At 45.5% G+C, this 10,368-nt stretch overlaps 1 protein-coding gene across 1 annotated transcript in view; it reads right to left on the bottom strand.

Annotated features, from left to right (window-relative positions):
* Nucleotides 1-282: 282 nt before the first annotated feature.
* Nucleotides 283-10,368, bottom strand: part of LOC147420802 (kinesin-like protein KIN-8B) — a 34,403-nt gene continuing 24,317 nt past the window's right edge. Inside the window, exons 13-15 of the mRNA XM_086503899.1 lie at nt 1,825-1,926; nt 1,624-1,737; nt 283-1,540 (exon numbers count right to left, since the gene is read on the bottom strand). Of these exons, the coding sequence (XP_086360025.1) occupies nt 875-1,540; nt 1,624-1,737; nt 1,825-1,926 (882 nt within the window). The 3' untranslated portion in view covers nt 283-874. The remainder of the gene's footprint in view (nt 1,541-1,623; nt 1,738-1,824; nt 1,927-10,368) is intronic.

Below are 10,368 nucleotides of genomic sequence, written 5' to 3'. Positions count from 1 at the left end.
ACACTCGACACTGATATTAAAGGTGGCACCCATACCACCATGGCTACACCGACCAACATCAATGAGTTTAAGCTCAGTTCATTTTCTTGTCCGAGAGTTCATTCTACCACATCCTTACTGGCTTTAGAGCACATTGCACAACTTGTACTCATGTCATTTATCTAGCAAGAGAGCATTCCGTGGAATTGTTAATAAAATAAAAGAGCTTTGTTCCAGCTTGTGCAGTAAGTCAGAAAAAATGGGCATGAATCAGGGTCTCATGCATTGCATTATAGACAAAGCTTGAACCCAATTAAGTAAGCCTTTAACTTCAGTATTAAGAGGTACATAGCTTTGGAAGTAATCTGTGAAATTCCCTACAAGTACAAGAAGAGCTCGATTGACACTAACTTTGTACACTAAATTGGAGAACCTAGTCTGCTGAGCAGTTGGGCATTAATGCTCCAAGAGAAGAATCTTCTAAACAGCTTCAGACATTTGCTAGCGTGCTAAGCAGATTTTTCTCGTGAAAGCTAAGTCAGGTGAACCAAACACAGCTTCTGTGGCATCAAAACTAATGCATCGAGGAAAATCCAACTCTCAAGGAAGAGCAAAAAAAAAGGGCACCTTTCTTCTTTGTCGGCAGATACTATCTATGCCTGAAGATAAGTGAGCTTTCTGTCATTTCCGCTGAAAGACCTCATGGACTCCTGTGATAGAATATGATCTGCTGTCATTAAGATTGACACCGAGACAATGCAATGTGGCAAAGTCGCTCTCATTTGCAATTTTTCCTCCAAGAAATGATTTGGATTGGAGGAATGTATTGCCTCACTATGGTACATGGCGTAGCTGAAGACTTTGAACATGTCCCTGATATCTTTGTCGTTGATTCCTAATCACAAACAGCCATTTCTGCCTCGGGACCAAGAAACCGTTTCAAGGTCCCATTGGGAGAATGGAATGATGTGCTGGGCATTGAGTTGTTTCCAGCTGCATAGGATCTTCCGTGTTCAAAATTCGAATTCATGTGGAAGCCAGTACTCAATCCAACCGGCAATTGGACAGAACTGCTGGGAAGACTAACGCTACTTCCTTCACGAGGAAAGACTCCACCAGAAGCCTTAAAAAAATTGCTTCCAGGATTAGTATTGTTATCACCGGAATAAAATCCCCGATGTTCAAAATTTGAAGCCATTTGGATGCCACTATTCCTAATACTGGTGTGGCACATGGTGCTATTAGTGCATTCAAGATACCGTGAGGTTACCGAGGTAAACTGTAACAGACCTACGCCGCCAGTACATGTTTCACATGAACCTCTCTTCGGAGTTTCTTTAAGAAAGGGGCTTCCTACTGAAAAAGACTTGCAATTTGCTGAAGACGGGGTTCCCCAACCTTCTATTGTGAATCCTTGCCTTGATGCTAATTCCAGTATTTGCCTCTGTGGCAAGCCAGACCCTTTCAAGACGCCCCATAGATTCCCAAGAACTTCCTTCTGATTGTCAATTATCTGATCCCTAACTGCGATCTGGAATTGAAGCTCTGTATTTGTCATTCCCTGAAAGACAATTGTGTTTATTTCTTCCAGTTCAACATGCACTGTGGTAGATATAGCAACATACAAACATACTAGCAGCTTACCAGTAACCTATACTGGCTTAAAATCCTCAGATAAGTGGCGTTACTATTTCCACCTATGGCCTTCTCAATGATATCTTGCAACTCCTTCCTTTGTGCTTCGTTTTGCTCTATTTCCTGAAAATCATGAAACTCAAATGCATGTTACAAAAGAAAAATAACACTGCTTCAATTGCAAGCACAGAGAGAATCCAAAGACCTCACCTTTCGGTAAATTGCCCCTGCTTCATCATTGTCACGAATATTGTCAAGCACTAGTTTCCTTCTCTCAATCAATGCCTCAACAATGTCAGTGTCCTCATCTCTCTATGAGCAAAAGAGGTTTAAGAATATTGTCTGACAGCTCTATTGAAGCGCATGAAAACACCATACATGTTCACACTCATAAGGTCAGACTGACATCAGCTTAGAAGACCAAGATGACAAAGATGAAAATTGGTTTGGGGAAAGGCGGGGGGGGGGGAGACCCAAGTGCATGTGGGCAGTGCTAGAAATTATCGAAGGGCACAGCCTCAAGATAAAAGTACAACAGAATTGTAATCCCAAAAAATATACAGCATTCATCAGGACTACTAGGTCCCTTGGATCTTCTTACATGACAATTTTATGTAAAATTCTCTTCATGCTGTGTCATGAATACAGCTAGAGGAAACTCATCTCTTACTGCCACTACAAGATGAAATACAATAAACCGAAACTCTAGCAGAGTCCAGACTATGGAGAGAGAGAAAGATAAAGAAAGACCTATGTGACCCTGCAAACTATCCCCTTTCGAACACCTTGCTAAGGTTGCCCTTCATCTGCCCTGCACATGATATCTCAGGTCGTAGCTCCTTAATTCAAATGCGTACTTAAGCATTTCGCTTAATTGAAGCCCTTACTAGGCAATTGGATCTATCTTAATTGAATGTGCTCATAATCAATTGCATTCCTCTAAGGTCCTTGCTGTATGGTCATTATTCCACAGTAAGCATGTTTCAATAGCTAGCCTATTCACTCAACTCACCCGTTCTGCTGTTCTGGGCCATTACAAATGTACAAAACTCGTTTCTTTTGTTTATTAAAAGTTTATGTAAACCATTTCATAAGTATGATACCCATTTCATAGCTGGATTTTCTGAAGCCCCTGGCTGCAGTGGGGGGGGGGGGGAGAGAGAGAGTTTTTCTATCTGGAATCATGGACTGCCGACGCCTGATTTGTCTCTTATTATACAATTGTGCACCAAAAGCATATCGAAGTCATCTGCTTTTACAGTTGGCGCCCAGAAAGCAACACTCACTGTAAAACTGCCATGTCAGCCCCATCCGTACGCAATGCCACGTCAGCACTGTTGGCAGTCCCCCTTTGAATTGCGTCACGATTTGTGGGCAGCAACGCTCAGACTTGGCTCTGGGCATCTGCCACAAAATGGTGACGTGTCACCAGATTCCCGACCGGAAGGAGTAGAGCCAATTGGAGCTGGTCAGGCGTTGAATCCCGCCGCAGTGTGATAGCCTGTGAATCACGGCGCCTATAAATTTAAGCCCTTGGGGGAGCGGAGCTTTGGGGTATTCAATGTGTGAACCAAGCTCTCCTTGGGAGTTGTAGCAATGAAAGATCAATTAATAAAGAAGTGCCACAAGGGACGCTATCACAAGTTGGTGGCGTGGCATGCCCAACTTAAGGGATGGGCCAAGAGGACTAAAGGGGCGAGTTAAAAACTCTAGCCCGACCAACTTATGAGGGGCCTAAACCCTAAACTGACAAAAGCATAAGGGCTGACTCCAGAGCCCGTAAATTGCGCTGATCTAATGATGTGTAATGATGTGGCACCTATACGGCGATCCCGAATTTTGCGCTGACATGCCACGTGGTACTGCTGTACGGAATTCCGCGATTTGGGCTGGCTGATCTGGGCAGTTTTTGGCGCACGGATTTGAGAGCGTATGCTTTTGGTGCCAAGTGCTTTTAGACCAAAGCTTTTGGGGCTCTGCTTTTGGGCATCCCTTGTAATGTCTATAAGTGCCCTTGGGGCCAGTCTCTAAAGAGCATCTGGACGCAAAGTCTTTGAGAGAACTGGATCCTCGAGGAGTTGTACCTTGGTGAAGCAATAATAAGAAATACCGAAAGGGGCGCCAAGCTTTGGGGTCAATGTATCTTGACTCGGAGCTCCGTCGTGCCATGGCAGCATGGAATTGTAATGGATCAATGAAGCTAGATGTAGGCCCATTTGAGGATAGCTTTAAGGGAAGAGACATTATTTTTTACTATGAGACACATCAAACTCCTGGCGGCACATTACCTAGAGTGAAGGGATACCACTAGGAGACTACTTGTAGGTAGGATGTAAGATCAACGCATAGAGGACATGGGTCAAGAGGTGTGGCAGTCCTATTCATGGAGGAGCTTCAGACTCTCATTCGTATTGTTCATAGAGATAAGCAGGCCAGATATATGTGGGTCAAAGTGAGAGCAAAGACAGGGAGGCCACTCTACATTGCAATATGCTATTTTGCCCCCAGCACATCTCAGTATGCACCGGCCAAGGGGCAGTCACCCTACATGATATTGGATGAGGACATATGGGAGTTCTCTAGGAATGGAGATGTCATTCTTCTTTAATGCGAGGACGGGCCAGTCTCGGACAGCTTTCTACCATACCTCAGAGGAAATGTTGAGAGAAGTGGATGTCAATGATATGGCATTGGCCAGGTGTTCGCAGGATGAAGAGCAGACTGGATATGGGGGATATCTGACAGATATGGGGGCTGCATATGGACTGGCCATCTTGGCCTCCAGAGATTTTCATTGTCGAGTGGGTTCACTTGTTTTCCTTGTAGACATGGGGCTAGCACAGTGGATTATGTTTTGGCTCAGCCCAGCTTCATACCCTCTATTCAAGACTTTAGAGTCGAGGCCAGGCCTATCGGGGTAGCAGTATCATCCCCTCCTCACGTTTACTATCTCATCCAGTTCAGCACAGCTCAACTGGCACAAACATCTACGCATACCCAATACACCTTTACTTCGGAAACTGATTCTGTCTACATAGATGGTATCTACAGATGCTTATGCACAGAGGATCCGGGGAGACCTCTAGAGGAGCTCATTTATATATTGACAGAGACACTACAGGATGCAACACTAGAGGCATACCCACACTGAGCCTGGGCAACGACAACGTTCTGGGAGCATACCCCAGAATAGCTAGTATGATAAGGAGTGTAGAGAGACCAGAGCCCGACTTCAGAGGGAGGTACTTCTAGGAGTCATCACTCACAAGCAGTCACGGATTGCTTCTCGGCGTTTGGCCAAGATTCACGCAAGGCATGGCGGGCATTCTCGCCAACCGGTCATCACTTCTACGAAGGTATGGGGTCAGTACGCATCATCTCTCTACATAGTCTCGGGGCAGCCACCTCTTCCGGATCCACCCCACACATGTGCTTTCTTTACCGCCGAGATGGTAAAGAAGGCCATTGACAAGATGAGGACTTAATATCGTACCTATCTTAGAGTCAGAGGACCCTATGGAGCCTGGGACCTACCGCACTATCATGATTGGACACACATTGGCACGGTTGTTCGCATCCATCCTTGAGCAGCAGTTGAGTAGATTGCCACAGAGAGAGAGAGAGAGAGAGAGAGAGAGAGAGAGAGAGAGAGAGAGAGAGGAAATGAAATGATATATTAACGTCTACAAAAGGCCAAAACGACCTATGAGACCAAACTGATTACAATGGTGAGTCTAGTACCAAGTTTGGGTACAAACAAAGAAAACTACAAACTAAAAACTAAGATAGGAGTGCTACGGACTCCTATGGGTGGCTGGTAAGCTGAGCAATGGTATAGTGCCACAAAGCTACAAAGTGGGGATAAGTGTCACCATGATACAATATAGCAATAGCATGAAGCCTATCCTGATCGACACTCTGGGTGTCGTGCTAGAATCATGTGGATCCTCTGCCGCAATCTCCGTCGGTGCTGCGTGGCTCCCATCCTCATTCGTGGTCATCTCGATCTCCCCAACTCTATAGCTCGATCAATGAGAGTACCACTGGTGTGTGTATGGGTGGGAACCGAGCTCTGTGGTGGTGGTGGCCCCTCTGCCTCTATGGTACTCGGACTGAAGAAATCTGAGATGCGTCTCTGGACTGTCTCTGTCTATGCCCTCTCAATAGAGAGTCTCTATGTCTCTGTATCTCAAGTAGAAATAATCCGAAACATCTCTGATCCTGATATCTCATGACTATCTAACGAGTCAAAACCATCTCTAAATAAACAGTGAAAGCGTCCCCGAATCTCATAGTAGACTGTGCAGTGTGTGTGTGTGTGTGTGTGTGTGTGTGAGAGAGAGAGAGAGAGTATGCGCAACAGGACAGGCGGGTTTCAGGGAGGTTTTTCTACTCTTGATCATATTATGACACTCAAAAGTCAGGACTCAGAACCATTATTGAGAAAGGAAGATCACGTGGGAGACAACTCTATCGTTGCTTTGTGGATTTCCACAAAGCCTTCGATACAGAGCCCAGAGCTAGATTGATGTGCAAACTGTAGGAGATGGGGGTACCCAAAGAGTTGATTTGGGGGACCATGGCTCTATACAGGTCAGTAGTGGGGCATGTACACACTCCAAAGGGGATCTATCATTTGGTTCAATCCACTGTCAAGGTGAAAAAGGGTTGCCCGCTATCTCCTACACTCTTTGGCATGTATGTGGATGAGGTTGTTGACTACATTGAGAGGAATGATGATAGAGGAACACAGTTGGCAGAGACATGGATCCCACTATTGTTATATGATGATGATATTGTGTTGATTTCTGACTCACCGTAGAGGATGCAACGTCATTTGGATGCTTTGTACACATTTGAATTTTGCCCACGATAGTGGATTGTCTGTTAACCTGGGGAAAACCAAGGTTATGGTGTTTAACACCACACCACAGTGGATCAGGAGGTCAACACCCACATTTACATATGGCCAAGAGACAATGGAGTATAAAAATGCATACACCTATCTTGGGGTAGTCTTCAATGGACCGGTGTTTTCATTGAGGAGAGCAACAAAAACTAGTGCAACGAGAGCTTATGCAGCCTTGGGAGGATTGGAGAAGGTGTGTTCGCAGGTTCAGTTTCAAGAATCTTGAACAAAGCACTGGCTTTTTGACACTCTAGTGGCTTCAGCTATGCTTTACAGAGTTCAGATTTGGGGACCCTCGGTGGACCACCATGGCAGATCAGGTAGCACTGATAGATTGTAAGGTGCAGCGGAATGAATGTTGAACTTTGCTCAAGATGAGTGCTCCGAACTGTGCTCAAGGTTCCTTGTTCTTAGGGAAGGGAGAGCCTTCCGTGCTTTAATGAGAGAGTGCAAGTGATCACAAACAAAGTGAATAGACACTGTGCATGAAGGTGTTGAGACTGAGAGATAGAGAGAGAAGAATACAGCACCAGAATGTTGTCAAACGCTCCTCCAAGGGCCCCACTCTCTATGGCAAGAGCGATCTACTATTGATTGCACAAATCTCTACAATGCTTGGACTTGCCAACGATGTCGACGACGAGACGGGCTGAAATTTGAAAATGCTAAGGGCTGAAATCTGCAAACCTTTATCTGCTGAATTCTGCCTCTATGTCGATGGCGATGTCAATGACAACCATGCGACAACGACACGCTGAAAACGCGGATGCTGAAATCTGTGTTTTCCGAGCTGAAACTGCGAACTTTGCGGGATCTGACCGTGCGGCGAGGATCTGCTGCAGGAAGGTGAGATCTGCGAGGTTCGGGACTTGTTCTGCGATGTCTAAGTGCTGAAAACTGAAAACGCTGGTGCTTGTGTTGGTTCCGTCGCGGTAGATCTGCAAAACGCTGAAATGCCTGGCAGATGCAAAAACGCTAGGGCTGAAAATGGTCTGGCTGTGGATAATCTGCTAACGTTGGGAGTCTTCTGCTTCTTGTTGTCGCCAAGCTGTTGCTAATGCAAAAACGCTGGCTGATCTGGTCCAAAAACGCCAGCCTTCTGCTGTGATGCAAAAACGCTAGGCCTCTTGGGGGTTCTGTTGAGAAGTTGCCTGTTGAGCGTGTGCTCCTGCTGCCTCTTCTCCCAGAAAGTGCTAGCGCATGGTTTCTACTTATACAAACTTAGCAAAATTGCCCTACCTACTTTTCAACAAAAGTCACTTAAAAATAATAAGTGCAAAATGTCAAAAATAGGGAAAATAGGTCTATGCACTGTAAAAATGCTATTGATGGGTTCTGACTGTAATCTGATGATCATGCTATGTGCAACCGGAGGATATGCATCTAATCTAAGTGTCTGGACATGCACGGTCTGCGAACAGACTCACAAAAGTGCCAAATCACTTCCTATTCTAGACTGACTTGACTAAACTGAACCTCGGTCATGCTGTAGCTTGTCCACGGACACATAGGGTTGGATGTGTCACGTGACATCCCCTCCTTTTCAAAGAGAGGTATTGGTACCGAACTGTATGGCGTCGAGGAGATCGAGGGAGGTCGAATCTTGACTTTCTGATCTAAATCAATCAACTGTGGCAAATCACAATGGAAATGCCGTTGCTTGATGCTCATACTTTCTTGTGCTCTTTCTACAATTGTGTCGTGCCAAGGAAGAGACATGGAATGTGACTTCCTTGAATGCATACTTTTCAGCTTTTCATGAATAATCCGCATACATCTGTGCTCGTTCATGAGTGAATCGTGCTCATCGAACAATGCCATGCCTAGGAAAAGGGATCACATAAAGACGCTGACTAAAATACAAGAAACGATCACGAATGAAACACTCGTACAATGCGTGCTGACTAATCATACAAACACAGAGTACTTCCTGTGGAGGGTCTCTAGACCTAGGCTCGAGAGCCAAGATCGGTTCTTCGTGTTTGATCGAATCTTCCTGTGGGGTTATGTGGACCTCGACTCGAGAGCCAAGATCGGTTCTTCGTGATTGATCAAATCTGCAATGAGGTTAGCTTCACTAGAGAAAGTATCAACTAGCACATCATCCGTGTGAACAATCACATCATCTTCATGCAAATTATCATGCTTGTGAGAAATCACATCTTGGTCATCATGCAAATCATCATGCTTGTCATTGTCATCCAATTCATCATGCTTGTCAGTGTCATTCAAATCATCATGCTTGGCATTGTCATTCAAATCATCATGCTTATCATTATCATGCAATTCATCATGCTTATCATCATGCAAATCCCGTGTGTCATGCTTTGGAGAAGAAGAGACTGAGAGAGTCTCCTTTTCCCGAATTTCTTGCATCTGTGCCTGAACTTGAGAAAAGAATCGGAACAAGGCGGCTTTCCTTTCGTTGTGCTCATGCTCTATGGCTGCCATTCTTTCTTCGTGTTCACTCTCTATATCTGCTTTTCTTGCTTCGCGTTCTAACTTGCTATCCATAAGCATCTGCTCCAACGCCTCCATAGGAGTTAGTGCAATCCTTGGCGTAGATGGGGAAGGGGAAGGGTTAGAAAAACCTCCTGGTGGGGAAAATTCTTCTTCACCTCTCTCATGCTCATCACCTCCAAGCAAAGTAGCCATTCCATTTCGAGTGATGACCATCCACTGAAGTCGTGGGTTCTTGTGGATTCTTGTGGTCTTGGGTTCTTAAGTTCACGAGGAACTTGGGTTCTTGAGGCTCTTGGTTCTTGGGGTTCTTGAGGTTCTTGAGGGTCTTGAGGTTCTTCTTTAGCTTGCAATCTGTGTTAGAGAAGGATCTTCTCTTTCCCCGAGTTCTACTCTTTTCCGCGGGCGCACCCCTAGGCGGCCTTGCGCTCACACCAAGGTTGCTTTTTCCCACCTTACGTCATTTGGCCGGTCGCTAAGTGCAGGGTCCGCTCTCAATGAGTGAAAAGAGGCACAAGGGGAGGCTGGACAAGCCCTTCTTTCTTGAGATTCCTGTGACTCTTCAAAAACACGATTAGGAATCGAAACGCCCAAGAGGTCTTGGGTTACGTGCGACCTCAACAAGCAAAAATAAATAAATTATGTGGTTCTTGTGGTTCTTTCCTTGAGTGATACAAAACACTGCCAAAGCTCTGACACCAATGTAAGGTGCAGCGGAATGAATGTTGAACTTTGCTCAAGATGAGTGCTCCGAACTGTGCTCAAGGTTCCTTGTTCTTAGGGAAGGGAGAGCCTTCCGTGCTTTAATGAGAGAGTGCAAGTGATCACAAACAAAGTGAATAGACATTGTGCGTGAAGGTGCTGAGACTGAGAGATAGAGAGAGAAGAATACGACACCAGAATGTTGTCAAACCCTCCTCCAAGGGCCCCACCCTCTATGGCGAGGGCGGTCTACTATTGATTGCACAAATCTCTACAATGCCTGGACTTGCCGACGATGTCAACGAGATGAGGACGACGACGAGACGGGCTGAAATTTGAAAATGCTAAGGGCTGAAATCTGCAAACCTTTATCTGTTGAATTCTGACTCTATGTCGGTGACGATGTCGATGACAACGATGCGACTAGGACGCGCTGAAAACGCAGATGCTGAAATCTGCATTTTCCGGCTGAAACTGCGAACTTTGCGGGATCTGACCGTGCGGCGAGGATCTGCTGCGGGAAGGTGAGATCTGCGAGGTTCGGAACTTGTTCTACGATGTCTAAGTGTTGAAAACTGAAAACGCTCATGCTTGTGTTGGTTCTGTCGCGGTAGATCTGCAAAACGTTGAAATGCCTGGCAGATGCAAAAATGCTAGGGCTGAAAATGGTTTGGCTGTGGATA

This window comes from Adiantum capillus-veneris, chromosome 28 (assembly GCF_014529385.1).
Source record: "Adiantum capillus-veneris isolate H3 chromosome 28, ASM1452938v2, whole genome shotgun sequence".
In the NCBI taxonomy this organism is placed as follows: Eukaryota; Viridiplantae; Streptophyta; class Polypodiopsida; order Polypodiales; family Pteridaceae; genus Adiantum; species Adiantum capillus-veneris.
This window is presented reverse-complemented; position numbering and strand designations above follow the sequence as displayed.